General features: G+C 39.8%; 1 protein-coding gene across 24 annotated transcripts in view; it reads right to left on the bottom strand.

The window, feature by feature from the left end:
• Window positions 1-14,366, bottom strand: part of R3HDM2 (R3H domain containing 2) — a 212,756-nt gene that overhangs the window by 30,373 nt on the left and 168,017 nt on the right. For 11 of the 24 annotated variants that reach the window (XM_080663014.1, XM_080663018.1, XM_080663004.1 and 8 more), the window contains 9 exons: window positions 13,149-13,235; window positions 12,507-12,633; window positions 11,527-11,605; window positions 10,355-10,414; window positions 9,661-9,801; window positions 9,120-9,228; window positions 6,307-6,402; window positions 3,439-3,470; window positions 3,288-3,341 (listed from right to left, as the gene is read on the bottom strand). In XM_080663014.1, the coding sequence (XP_080519140.1) occupies window positions 3,288-3,341; window positions 3,439-3,470; window positions 6,307-6,402; window positions 9,120-9,228; window positions 9,661-9,801; window positions 10,355-10,414; window positions 11,527-11,605; window positions 12,507-12,633; window positions 13,149-13,235 (785 nt within the window). The remainder of the gene's footprint in view (window positions 1-3,287; window positions 3,342-3,438; window positions 3,471-6,306; window positions 6,403-9,119; window positions 9,229-9,660; window positions 9,802-10,354; window positions 10,415-11,526; window positions 11,606-12,506; window positions 12,634-13,148; window positions 13,236-14,366) is intronic. The other 13 variants (XM_080663001.1, XM_080663003.1, XM_080663016.1 and 10 more) reach the window with 3 other exon arrangements.

Below are 14,366 nucleotides of genomic sequence, written 5' to 3'. Positions count from 1 at the left end.
CTTGATGGGAATCGAACCCAAGACCCTTCAGTCTGTGGGCCAATGCACTAACCACTGAGGAAACTGGCTAGGATCAAAGGTATTTTTCTTAAGGGGATAATATTAAAGACAATACCTTTCTTTATAGACTATCTGCTCCAAAGGTACTTTAGAGAAGATGGGAAAAATATTTGCCTGAATCACTATTTTTAGTTGTTTAGCTAAGCCAGTCATGGTGGGCTAACAACACACAGGCACAGCTGGTTAGTGACATACTAATTCTCCTCTAAATTCCAAGTAGATTTATAAAGACCTCGAATACTCTCTATATCATTAGAATAGAGGGCTAGAAAATATGCCTGGTTCTCTAAAACTTTATCCCTTTTTCTTGGGGATGTCAAAGTGGAATGGGAAACAAGAAAGAAGTATAAACCAGGAAATCTCCAGACCTCAAGTGAGAGCCAATAGCTTCATCTTAATGGACAAAGGCAAGTCTACTGAGAGGACTCAATAAAGATGTGTGTATTTTTTGGGGTAATGGGATATAGCAGTAGCAATGGATGAGGCTGCTTATTAGACATTAGAGCTTGAATTTTGCAAAAATCCTAATGACCTTTTATACCTAAATCAAACACAGTACTATCTATTATAACAATTGTGCCACTTACTTTTCCTACCAAAGGATAGTGAATGAGTCAACTTTAAACCAAACGCCCTGTCATCCAGTTCCCTCCCCCAAGATAGTGATGGCCAAGTTCTCAAAATGTGGCTCATCTGATCATCTTTTGACTAACATGAGAGTTAAAGAATCTAAGTTGAGTCTTGGTCAGGAAAGAGATCAGTTTTCCTTCCCTACGACTACACCCAACCTCTAGTCAAGTCTTTCCACTTTACTAAAAATAAGGCAGTGAGGGAAAACTACCAAACGCAATTCTGAGCATTGGATTGGGTTGTGTGTTAGAGAGATAAGGGTGAAGAACAGAGAAAACTCACATTTTATACTCCTGTGAAATCAGAGCTGACTTAGTTTTTACAAGTAGATTCAGTGCCGTGAAAAGTCCAGTTTATTGTGTCTGGGAAGTGGGAAGAGAAGTTTGTGGAAGAGGTGGCAAAAATATCAGTAACCCTCATTGTGGCTTATTTATCAGGGGAATAGAATCTTTCAAAGGATTGGGAAGCTGCCATAGTTATTGCCAATTGTGGATGAGGAAATCTGGTATATCAGTATTTATTGCACAAACTTGGGTATAAAGGTATAAAGCAGTTAGAGAAGATCAGTTTCTAATCATTAGAGTTCTGAACTAGTACCCAAATAGAGAATGAAGTACCCCTTAAGAGTTCATGGAACTGCATTTAAATGACCTAGATTTTTAATCAAAACTCAGTATGAAAAGCAGCAGCATAAAGGAGGTCTGGATAGGAGAAGGCTGCACCTGCTAACTAGATCCTTCAAGCTATCCTATATAATAAAAGGCTAATATGCAAATTGTCCCTTTGGGAGTTTGACCGGGAGTTCGCTCACTCACTCGCTATGACATGCACTGACCACAAGGGGGCGGCGTGGAACAGGGCAGGCGACCAGCGGGGCACTGAGGGAGCGAGGGAAGGAGGAGGTGGGGAGGTGGGGAACCTGATCGGCCCCGTCACAGCCAGGCCTAGGGACCCTACCCGTGCATGAATTCTGTGTACCGGGCCTCTAGTTATCTGCATAGTTGATATAGTTTGATGTTCTGCAGCATTAATAAGGGCATCATCCTTAGCAGTAAGTCTGAATTAGGGCTCTGAATGGAACAATACTCAGACAGGAAGGAGTGATGCTTGTAGAGAGCTGGTGTGGTATGATGAAAAGTACACTGGACAAAGAGTCAGTCCCAGTTTTGCCACTAGTAGCCATAAAAACATGAGTTGGTCACTTAAATGTCTCTGCTTTTGTTTTCTTTCATGTAAACCAGTTTATCAAATCAGTGAGAGAACTGAATCAACTAGTGTACTTTAGCAACTGTCAAGCACTGTGTACGAAGTCACACATAGAAGTTAGTTTAAAACTCCTGTTTATTATAGGTATTCTGGCATGAATTCTAACTGAAGTGTACAATATGGAACAAGAACTTATTTTTTTAAAAAGGGGGACTCTATCTCGACCACCACCACAAATGCAGAGCCCTTTCTGCCTGGGGCTTTCATATGGACATAAGGGTGGGATAGTCTAGGAAAAAAAGTTCAAAGATATGGAAAGGGAGATAAAATCCTCCATCCTAAGAATGGAAAATCTCTCTATTCCAACCTCCAGATGGCTTAACTAACTTTAGAAAGGATAATACGGAAGGTACAACTGAAGTACCGGGGATGAGAGCTCTAACTAATCTGAGTTAGTAAGGTCCTATCAAGCTTAGGATTCAAAAAGACATAAGCCCTTTGGAAAGGATTAGACCTGAATCCTGGTATTAAATATTGTGCTCTATAGTTTTTCTACGGTAAATGGGAAGAATATATTTAAAATGAGTTGGTGACAAGATAGGGTCCTAAAGTAGCTCTTCTCTCATCACCACCTTTAGTAATCTGCTGGGGTGGAACAGAGAGACTGAAATAAAAGGTTCTCATGACTGCTTTGTGGAAAATGGAGAATATTAGATACTGGAGAAGTTAGTACAGCAGCTTTCGCCAACAATTAAGACCAAGTCATGAACAATCACATAAAGGACATGCTCTAAAGACCTCCTAAGGCAGACAGTCCTTTCTGAGGTCCTTCTTGGGCCTCAGAAGTGGGTCATCTTACCCATTTACACATTGTTCCAAAGAGAGAACTACATAGACCGAGGTATTTGTATGTATATGTGTTAGTACTATTCTTTCTTAAAGATACAAAACATTCCCTATGCTGGGTCAGGGATAAGCTCTTCATATCTTTCCACAGATTCAGAAAAGGTAGCTTAAAGGACATCCATTCTTTTACCTTAATTTGTTGAACTCCTCCAAAAATGCCCAATTCCAGCAAATTTCTGGGAAGAAACAGTACCTATCCCATATAACTATTTGGTCCCCTTCACCACCTATCCAGGACTTAAAATGAAATCAGCAACAATAAAAATAAAGTCATTGAGCAAAAGCTGTGTTTTTTGTTTTTTTAATGGGGACAAATATCCAATGTTGCAAAAACCACAAACTGAATTATTCCACAAGCAGCCATGCATGGAGCAAACTCACTCCGCTGAAAAGATTACAGCAAAACAAAACAAAGCAAAACAAAACAAACAAACAAATTAAAAAAAAAAACAAAACAAGGAAAGATAAAGATTACACAGAAGTACCTAAAAATCTGCCTTCTCTTGTGAGAGCTAGAAGAAAAGGCTTCTTTGGAGAGTCTGTTGGTTAACATCAAAGAAAAGCATCATTACAGGATTATATTAACCTCACTGAAAAGCTCAATGAGAAGCAGAGAACATGCTAAGTGGTACTAACCTGATGTCATTTAGATATCCGTTCTGGCCAGTCTAGGTGAGGGGGAGAAAACGGAAAATAACTTATAAGAAAACAGCATGGCATAACCGAAAAGGGTGTCCATGATGCTATGAATACCCAAGGTCCTCAAACCAAGCTCACCCCCCAACAGGGAGAGAGGGAGCAGGGACAGGATGACCCACACCCACACACCCAATCTGACTTCTCATCTTTAATGGGAAAGAGCATTGAGCATTTTTAGCCTTCCCAGAGTGTTTAAAAAGAGAGGTTAATAAAGGTAGGAGTATGGAAAGGAGAAAGAGGAAAGTATTAACCTAACTATTATTTCCTTTTTAAGCTCTAAATTTATTCTCTCTAGAGGTAAAGTGAGCATAATAATTGGTGTGCTTGTCATAAAGAATGTGTTCAAAGAAAGGAAGAAGGGAGACAAGAAAAAAAAATTTCGTGATTTTTAAAAAAATCATCCTCAATAATTATTCCATTTCTGTCCTCTACACTGGCCAAAATGAAAGACATTCTGACCTGAGACCCAATGAGAGTAAGAAATTAGGGAAGCAGGTATTTTTTAGAGCCTAGAAAAATGAAGAAAATTAAAAGCCTGAAACGTTCCTTTTGGGGATATTTCCTGACAAAGCCACTGAGCTGAGTGAAGTAAGCTATATAGTGGACTCCCAACCCTTAGAAAAAGGTACCAAGAGTATTGAGCAGAGTGGGCTCCACACAGAGCAGAGCCTATATGGGGCAGTTTTCCCAATACACAGCTCAGGCTCCAGAGAAGGCTGCAGCATCAGCATTTCCATCCAAACACCCTTCTTGCCACTTCTCTTTTTTTTGGCCTGCCTTTTCCTCAATTCCACCCTTAATCATCTCCCTTTGACTGGCCAGGTTCCTCTTCACATGGGAATCTTTGGAATATGGTGGACTTTGGCCATTTTTCTTTGTCTATACCTTCTGGGATTCCTGATGCCTCTACCTACAGTAAGATGTAGGAAGTGCTGAAATGAAAGTGATAAATCCGCAAGGTAGGTAGACATATTCCAGTGTTGTTCATATGGAATATGTAAGTAGACATATTCCAGTGTTGTTCATAATTAGCCCTAATACCCTATTAAAAGTTGCTTGTACTTTCAGAATAGCTGTGGCTTTGCTAATACACTGGCATGGTGGGACAGTCATTTTCCATGTGTCAGTGAAGCAGAGGTCCACATCAGAGACTGCTATGCTGTGTCACTGGTACCTCTTAATTTAAAGACCTCAGAACAAAGCAAACTACTGAGAGCTAGTTTACTTTAGGGGTTAAGAGCATGGACTTGAGCCAGACTACCTGAATTAAAACACCAGCTCTTTTACTAACTAGTGGTGTGATCTTAGGTTACTTAACCTCTCTCTGCCTCAGTCTCACATTTGTAAAATGAGGAAAATAATAACCTAGTATGAGGATTAAATAATTTATGCAAAATGCTAAGAGAGTGTCTGAAAGATAGTAAAAACTATATAAATGTTTGCTATTATCATTCCCCAACCTGCTCTGTCACAATTTAGGGTCACCACCAGCCACAGCCATGTACAAATGATCTCTTTTCATTCCACCCAATTGGTTTGCAGGTAAAGGTTAGAGAATCCTCTTTGAGGATTGTCCAATTATCCTGATTGGATAATTGGAGGACAGATTTTTCTGACTCAAAATGGAAATCTATGTAACAGAAGGTAAGAAGATTCCTTCTTTTTGGACCTTTGGCCAGAAGGTTTGTCATATATCTGTCCCCAGTGAAGAGGACCCTTTGAAGACTTGGGTCTCCTGAGTCAATGGAACAAGTTCATAGAGGAGTTCAGTTTTATTAAAGTTGGAGACAATATTTTTCTGAGCTAGGTGATGATGAAAAGGAGTGTGTGTGTGTGTGTGTGTGTGTGTGTGTGTGTGTGTATTCTTGATGGAGGGGAGAGTGGGGAAATGGGAGGAGAGTAGTGTCCATCTAAGTATATTGATTATAACTGGCTATGTTTTGACAATGAAGGGAGGCTGGTTCTTCCTCTTTTGCTTGCTAATTTGATTGTAAGAAGGTGCTGCTAACTGGATCCTACATTTTCTGGAGATTTGTTCCCCTCTTCCCTATCTACGGCCTTTCCTGAATTTCTGCTATATTTCTCTTGTCTGGTAGGCAAAGGTCACCAGATACAGGGATATCAAGTATATTTGATTTGGCTCACAACTCTTAAGAATCAAGTTGCCTAAAATGATTCATGCTGGCTTTTGGCCCAAAGAGCCAGTCCTATTCTAAGAAGCAAGTTAAGAAATATAGGAAGAAAGAAACTTTCTGTTCAGGTAGAGAGTGGAGGGACTAGTGAGTGGTACCTTCTGTGAATATGGAATGTGGAGCTCAGAGAATGATGCCAGATCTGTGCTCTAACAATCACCAACATATCCTAAAAATGAGGCTGGCCAAACAAGATAAAATGTATAGGCTGTGTGGACACTAAGTCTTCCACTTAGAAGCAAAGATGCCTAAAATGGATAGTGGAAGTGAAAGAGGGTAAGTGGGAGGAGGGTTTGACAGGCAAGATTCAAAGCCCTTCCATAAGCCCTGCCAAAACCATTTCTATTTTCAGTCTAATCATATCCACCAAATTCAGCCACTCCATTTGTTCTCTTTATATGCCATACAGCAGAATGTATTAAAAAATAATACAAATAAAACTCTGCAGCTTCCTAACAAGCCACATTTAATTTTAGAGATCAAATCTGGGGCTGGCTGATTTTGGTTAAAAAACAACAACAACAACACATTTATGGAGGGTTCATTCCATTCACAGTTCCAAAGATTAAGAGCTAAAAGCTATGGGCTGACAACTCTCAGAAGCTACACTTACCTCTCGGGCAAATATTCTCTCTCGGACCCTTTGATATTCCTCCTCTCTCTCTTCTATTGACTTGCTCCTCCTTCCATCCTGCAATGGAACTCTGATCTAGATCGATGAGCAGAATTAAGCTAGTTAAGTTCTCCTCGTACTGCAAGCTCACTGCACACCAGCAAGGAAGAGAAACCGGGAGAGTTTATAGTTGCCATAAAAAAAAAAAGGGGGAGGGGGAAAAGCACTAAAATTTCCAGTGTTGGACAGGTTTCACTGGGTACATCTGACCATGCAGTTTGGGAGATCAGGTTTTCTGGATGGTTGGGGCCTCTCCATCTCCCCACCCCCACCCCCAGAGTATCAAGAACAACAACTATTTATAAGGATTGGGTTGCTTCCTTATAGTATTCAGGTACTCTCCAATCAGTAAGGATCAAGAGAATAGCTGAGGGAATAAACAATATTGCTCTGAAGGGAAAGCAAGGGATAGGAGGAAGCTAGAGAGGGAGAAGAAACATGTAATTAGCAGAGCTGAATGTAGAGAAGAGTTTTACAGATCTAACACCTGATATTATCCCTTCTTTAATCACTAATGAATGCCATGTCCTGAAGATCCAAGTTGCACACAGCTCGGCAAAGAGAGCTTTGGAAATAAAATCCCAAGGGTAAAGCTAAACTCAATGCTTAAGAATTTTTTTCTCATCTTAACTGTAACTCCTGGAGGGAGGGGGAGAGAAATTACAAAAATAGAGAAGAAAGAGAGCAACACAATGAGGTAAAGAGAAAGAAAGGGCAAAGAGAACAGAAAGAAGGATGGACAGAGAAAGGAACAGACAAGATAAGGTGGAAGAAGGGGACAGAGAGCGATAGAAAGGGAAAAGAAGAAAATGGTGGATAGGGAACCTTACATTCTCTGAGAAATGTAGTGAGGTGACTAGAGGGATGGCTGAGCAGATCACCACCTCTGGCTGTCTACACCCAACTCTCCCACACTGTCTTTTCCTCTCTTGGCTTGTGAGTTATGAGCACTATCTTGGGTAGGGTGTTACAGAGTGTCCTTTCCCATACTGTCTTGAAGGCAAGGAGCTCTGAGGGAGGTAACCCATCAAATGAATGTCATCAGGTTATAAGATTCTGACCTTCAATTCAGAGGCTTTGGAAACTTTAGATGAAACAACCAAGAAGACTGCTACTCTAGGCTGACTTTCCCCACCTTCACCAATCTCCAGAGGTAGACATGCCTTTAGGAGTATCAACTTTTGACTAGATTTAGTTCTCACTAGTCTGAAGAACCTAAATTCTACTACATGTCTTTTTACAGTCCCCTTCCAAGAAGACACAGGACTTTATGGCACTATATTGTCTTCAGCCCCTAGTACTAGTAAACCAGTGGCAGAGTAGAAAGTACATAATGGGCTTTGAGGTCAGGCAGGATCTCAGCTCTGCCACCTCTGAGTAATGTCACTTCAGGCAAATAACATCTCTTAGCCTCAGTTTTCTTACATTTAAAGTGGGGCTAATAACCCCCATCTACACTGGGGTGTGAAGATTAAAAGATAATGTATATGTGTTAGGAACAAAATCTAGTTCAGAAAAAACACCCAATAGAATAGCAATTACAGTATTTATTATTAGTATCACAGACAGAAAGTGCACAGAGCCTAACCTATTGTGAATCAAGCCTGAAGCTAAGAGATAAAATAGGGACAAATTCCACTCATGTGCCTTGAGGCCTGAATAATTCCTGATCCACAGAAAAAAAGGTTTTAGGAAAATGGAGAGAAGGGCATCAGGATGGAAAGGCTCTTTCTTGTTTTTTAAAATTTGCTTATCTTTTTGTATATTTCATTGCTTTCAATCAGACCCAGCATGTTTGTCCACAACAGATAATGGTACTTTTCTCAAAAAGACTCCCTCAAATACTCAAGTAACAAGCAGGAAAGTCCTGGTCTCAAGATGATACAATATCCTACGGAAACTAATTTTGACTCTAGAGGTAAGATATTACTATAGTTATCATTAATTAACGAGACTCATATTGGCATTACCCAACCATGCTCTTTAAACCTTAATCCTGGTTCTCCACCTAACCTCCTTTGGAGGTCAAGCAGAAACAGGTTGGATCTAAACTCTACATGTGGCTAGAAAACTAACCCACAAATAATCACTTGCTATCTAAAGGGTGAGCTCAAAGTCAGAGGAAAAGCCAGGCCCATAAAGGAAAGGATGGGCAGATTGTTCACTTCTCATTCCTATAGGAGTGGATCAAAAAGGGGATATTGTCTGAGGCTCCCAACATCAGAAGCCAAATTAACTCACTCACCTTGGTGGAAGGACTTAGGGAAATAATTTGCAGAAAAGGATCAGAAACACCTTTAAAAGTGGGTAAATCAGATAACAAGTTTGCCAGTTCAAGGCTAGTCCTGAACTAGGATAAGAGTGGAAGTGGGATAAAGTAGCTTTGAGTGGTTCCCAAAGAAATATCCCTAACTATTAAAGAAAAAAAGAATGAAGTCATCAACTGAATCAAGGCAGAAGCAGGGAGGGACCTTGCTTTGTCCCTAAATGATGTGAAATTAGAAGTCAAATGGCAGAACCAAGGAGTTCCAGGACAAATAAGAAAACCCAGCAAACCTCAGCACCATGTCTCTCTGGGCTAACAGGTGGCATTCAGCTCAGCAAGTATCAACCCTCAACATTAAGCCAAAGCCAACTATAGCTCAATACATTTTTCCATATTTCAAGTTTTCTCTATCCCACAAAAATTCTTCTGCCCTCCCAGTTTCTCTTACTGCAATCTCTCTCTACACCCAACCCTTTCCATTCTTTACCTGGTTATCATCTCGGTCCATACTGGCATCATCTCTCTTGAGAATGAATCTCTGTTGAAATTCTGTATTCTTCTCATCCTTTATATGTTCTGAGAACCTCTGTTCAGGGCTGGGATTGGGAGAAAAATGTGGAAGGGAGGAAAAGCCCTTTTGTTAGGAAGCTGACCTCCTAGTACAGGTCTCTTAAATTTCACAACTCTCATCAGGTGGATTTCTGGAGTCAGGCATTCAAAACGTCACATAAGGTGTAATGAAGTCCTCAGGGTCTGTTCTTTATACATCTACAACTTGTCTTCCTCCAAAGTTATATTTCTCCTATCAGCAAAGGTGAAGAGAGGCTGGGGCCAGTCTTCACAAAACATCAGTAGAATCTGTATCCAACACCTCACAGGAGTGAGGAAAGAGGAGGAATTGATAATATAGCCTACCACCCCCACATCCCCTTCCTTCCCCAGAAAGACATCTTGATCCTATAACCTTCCTCTTCCACCCCAGAAGCTATCCCAGGAAAGTCTTCCCAATCTGTGATTTCCTCCCTTACATTCTTGTGTTACTGGTTTTGTTGATAATGACAGCTTTTCCAGTTTGATCAACATTGTGGTCCATCCCAAAATAGGCAGCTACCCGGTGTAATAGCATCCGGTGATATGAGGTCATCTGAGGGAACTTCTTGAACTGGTTACTGAAGGGAAAACCGGGGGAGGGAGGGGAACAAAATAAAGATAAATATCAGCCAATTGTAGTTTTCCTTAAAAGTATCTAAAATGGGGAATTTCTTAGGAGAAACAGACATATTATAAGAAATATATTTATTCAATGGAAACCAACAAGGTTCTCTCAGCTTCTTTAACAATAGTATTTTATAGACCCACTACACACATTAAGACTACTCCTTAAGTCCTAGGTCTCATCCACCTGGATGATAGTCTACAAAGAAAAAAGGGAGAAATTTAAGAATAATAAAATATGGGACAAGGGCTAGCTGCTGAAAATATATACTTTTTTTTTTTCAACTAAAGTTTATGCAATAACTTAAATACCTCACTTGGTTCTCACACATATACTTTTTAATACATACTGATTACTTCCCCCAACTCCTTTTAGTTTCCAGTGAATAATTACATCAAAATACAGACTATAAGAGAAAGATGAAAGAGGGATATCCTGAAATTGTACCTAAATTTCTTTTGGTGACCCTCCCACCTCTAAATTTGTATTTCATTCAAATAACTTACTTGTTGTCATTAATAAATTCCAGAATCTCCTGTTCTAATTTTAGCAGCATCATTCTGTCCCTGTTTAGAAAAGATGAAAACAAAACAAAAAGCAGCCTCCCATAGGTATTCAAAGCAAGGACTGAGAACACAATCTGCTCACTATAAAAGCTGAAGGGACAAAGAGATCCAAACCCCAATAGTGGACCAAAATGCAATGGCTACTGAACCTCACTGACTTTTTTATGTTACTTTAAAAAAGAAAAATAGTCCTAGCTGGTTTGGCTCAATGGATAGAGCGTAGGCCTGAGGACTGAAGGGTCCCAGGCTTGATTCCAGCCAAGGGCACATGCCTGGGTTGCGGGCTCGATCCCCAGTAGGGGGTGTGCAGGAGACAGCCAATAAATGATTCTCTCTCATCATTGATATTTCTCTCTCTCTCCCTCTCCCTTCCTCTCTAAAATCAATAAAAAAGAAAAATAATTAACAGAGTATGGAATCTCAGAGGGAAGGTCGGGGAGGGTAGGTGGGTGGGAGGTAATCAACCAAAGACCATGTATGCATATATGCATAACCCATGGACACAGACAATAGGGTGCTGAAGGTCTGGGGCGGGGGAGTGGGCAGGGGTGGGCTGGAGGGGGTCAATAGGGGAAAAAGGGGGACATATGTAATACTTTCAACAATAAAGAATTACAAAAAAAAAAAAAGGAAAACAACTGAGTATGCATTTTGCAGATCCTGCTAAACCATGTACTTTGTTATCCTTATCAGAAACCTAATTCTGTTGGCAGTCATATTCATATAAACACCTACTTTACACTTATTCATCTAATTATTATTCTATAGTCTATATGATTTTTTATAGACTTTTAAAACTATTATGGTTTAGCTTATGTACAATCAATTATTATTTTCTTCTGTGCTTTTTAATTGTACTCCCAAGCCTTCATATTTCTTTGTCTCTGCATTCTTCTTCTACAGAATTTTTCTCAACTCTTCTGACAGGAGAAACCTCAATATGAGGATATTCTGAATCCCTCACAGAATATAAAACTACACTGAAGAGAAATGGTGGTAGGGGGATGGGTATCCTGAGATTCTAATGGAAAAATTCTGAGAAGCTACCTGGCCTTTTGGGTATCCTTCTGGCTGCTGGCCCCTTTGCCCCTTTCATCAAATCATGTTATTACCTTGGGTTCTTTTTCAGTGTGTTTACAAGAAATTCATGTAGGTCTATTCCAGTGGAGTCCGTATATTCTTGGCTGGAGTCTAAAACCACCACAACAAAATAAATTTAAAATAAATGAAATTGCCTTGCATAATATCTAATCCCAAGCATAATACAACCTGATCAGGAGAGATGAGAACAGGAAAGTAGAATCAAACTTTAGGGGTTTTAGCTTAAAAACCAGAATGACTGTGATTTGCCAGCCCCCCTCCCCCAAATTCCTCATGACGATTATAGAAGGTAGAATCTAAGTCACAGTGTTGCATCAGGATTACAGTGAAAAGCCACCTTACTCTCAGTATTTACTGAATGCCCTCACCAAAACAAAGCTGTTTTTATTCTAGTTAAGGAAAATAAGGTCCAGGTAAGGGCAGTCAAGACTGAATTTTCCATAACCTCAGCAAATATGCTCAAATGTTGATAATTTATATGATGTTTTTTGTTTATAAAAAAAATAAACACGGTTGCTTTTTTCCTCTCAACTATCATTTTATGAACCATGTCTTTTTGCTATCAGCCCAAGATTTAAAGCCAGAGAGAACTTAATAATAATAATATGCAAATTTGCACTGCTAAAAATAATTACTTCAATCATTCCAAAATATGAAAGGTATCTGGAGGAGCTGCAACCAGTGATGATCCATGTCACTGTTTATTCCAGAGCAAAAATAAAATCAGAACTGACTACAATGTCTTCCTATGTGTAGCACCAATGTTAATGGAGCAGCTCTCTGTGGTATGACATGAGCCCCTAAGACAGGGTTGGATAAAGCATCAAAGAAAGTAACCTTGTTAGGTACCTTCTCAAGCAACCATGAAGTCCATAGGACACAATGAACTGTTGGGCCAGTTAGGCCAGCGAGTGCCAGACTTCAAGATGGAAGGAAAGGGCACTGAAGAGCCAGGCCCTAGAACAGATTAAGAAAGAGGGAAAGTCTTCACCTCTAGACAGCATCTTCCTTGGAACCTTTTCTTTGTTTTTGTCCTTATCTTCCTTTTCAGAGACATCCTTTGTGGACTTTTCTTCCTCTTTGTCAGAGGGGCAGCTGATGTGCAATTGAATTATATCCTTGGACAAGAGTAGAGAGAAATATAATCAAAGGGGAAATGGATTTTAATTCTCCTGTAGCCCCCTTAAATATCAGAGAAGATAAATCTTGGGGAGGCAGCATTCTCTTATAGAAGAGGGTATTTTATTAATTAAATTGTTTTAGCTTTTGTTTTAAAAAAAGGATAAAGGCCAAGCCTTTTCTACAATCACAGCCTTGTATTATATAGGCAGCTCAAGTCACACTGGCTGTTCTTGGTATAAGAATTAGATGGAAATGGTTCTAACCACCAGAGGGAAAAGTTGTGGGTGGGAAAATAAGATCTAGTCCTGGGATCTTATTCATCTGCATCATCGTGGGTGGTCCAGGTGTGAAGATCTATACTTCATGATCTCATCCATGCCATGCTTTACTATAATGGCTGGTATCGAAGCTCCTGATTTCCAAGCCTAATGTTGATGTTGTGGTTGCTATATTAGTTTACCAAACAACTGCCAAACTCAAAAGCTACACTTAACTCTTATAAAGGACCTACCTGGGTTTCTAGTGGCCCATCAGCAAATGGGGCAGAAGACTCTTCACACACTGCCAGACTGCGTACCAACTTGAGCTTGGAATTAGACTGAGAAAAAACAAATAACATATAGTATTTTCCCTTGGCAGACATTCAGAAAGCTTTTGGCTGAATGATGGACATCCTCTTTGGCGCTGTTGCTGCTTCTATTAAATAAGGTTTTTTAAAAAATGAATCCTACTTGCCAGTTCCTGATTCACTTGATAGATAATTCTCCCCACCCCAAAAGAAAGATAATTCTCCTGCTTATAACAGTAGACATATAAAAACAAAATGGCTACTTTAGACAGATAGGAAAACCACTTCACTTGGCCCTCCCTTCTCTTCCCCCACCCCTCCCTCTCTCCAGCCCAGTGCTCCAATTTCAGGCTCAGAAGTTTACTGAGAATACACAACAGTAGACCTCAGTAGAAAGACCCCAGATTTAAGAATCAAAAGCCCTAGCTTTAACTCCTGTTTTTTTGCTTATGGACTACGAGACCTTGAGCAAATTATTTGACCTCTCTGGGTCTCTGTTTTTCTTTTTTTTTTTTTTAATATTTTTATTGATTTTTTTTTTTTTTTTTTTTTTTTTTTATAGAGAGGAAGGGAGAGGGAGAGGGATAGAGAGTTAGAGACATCAATGAGAGAGAAACATCGATCAGCTGCCTCATGCACACTCCCTACTGGGGATGTGCCCACAACCAAGGTACATGCCCTTGACGGGAATCGAACCTGGGACCTTTCAGTCCACAGGCCGACGCTCTATCCACTGAGCCAAACCGGTCAGGGCTGGGTCTCTGTTTTTCAATAAAACTGTGATAAAAATACTTAAAGAACTGTTGTGAGAATTAGATGACACAAGGTATATAAACATAGGATCATAAATAATGCCTAGTGTACAGTAGACAGTAAATACTAAATGACTCTAAACCTTAGGTGGTAAGGATGGAAAGAAGTGTCTAAGAAAAGAATAAAGAGAAAGATAGAAAACCATTCTAACAGTTGGGAATTAATGTGATAAAAAGTGAATCCATTTGGTTTATTTCTACTGGTGGGAGAATCCCAAAAAGGTCTGAAATCCATTTTGCAAATCACTGCTCTCCTAGGGATCTTCAAAGTAAAAAACTATAGAGTGACTTATAAGAAATTTACCTATAAACATTTACTGAGTTCTTACAATAAAATCAAGGTTTACCA

The sequence above is a fragment of the Plecotus auritus genome (assembly GCF_963455305.1).
Source record: "Plecotus auritus genome assembly, chromosome: 3".
Classification (NCBI taxonomy): domain Eukaryota; kingdom Metazoa; phylum Chordata; class Mammalia; order Chiroptera; family Vespertilionidae; genus Plecotus; species Plecotus auritus.
The sequence above is the reverse complement of the archived record's forward strand: the minus strand, read 5'-3'. Positions and strand labels throughout refer to the sequence as shown.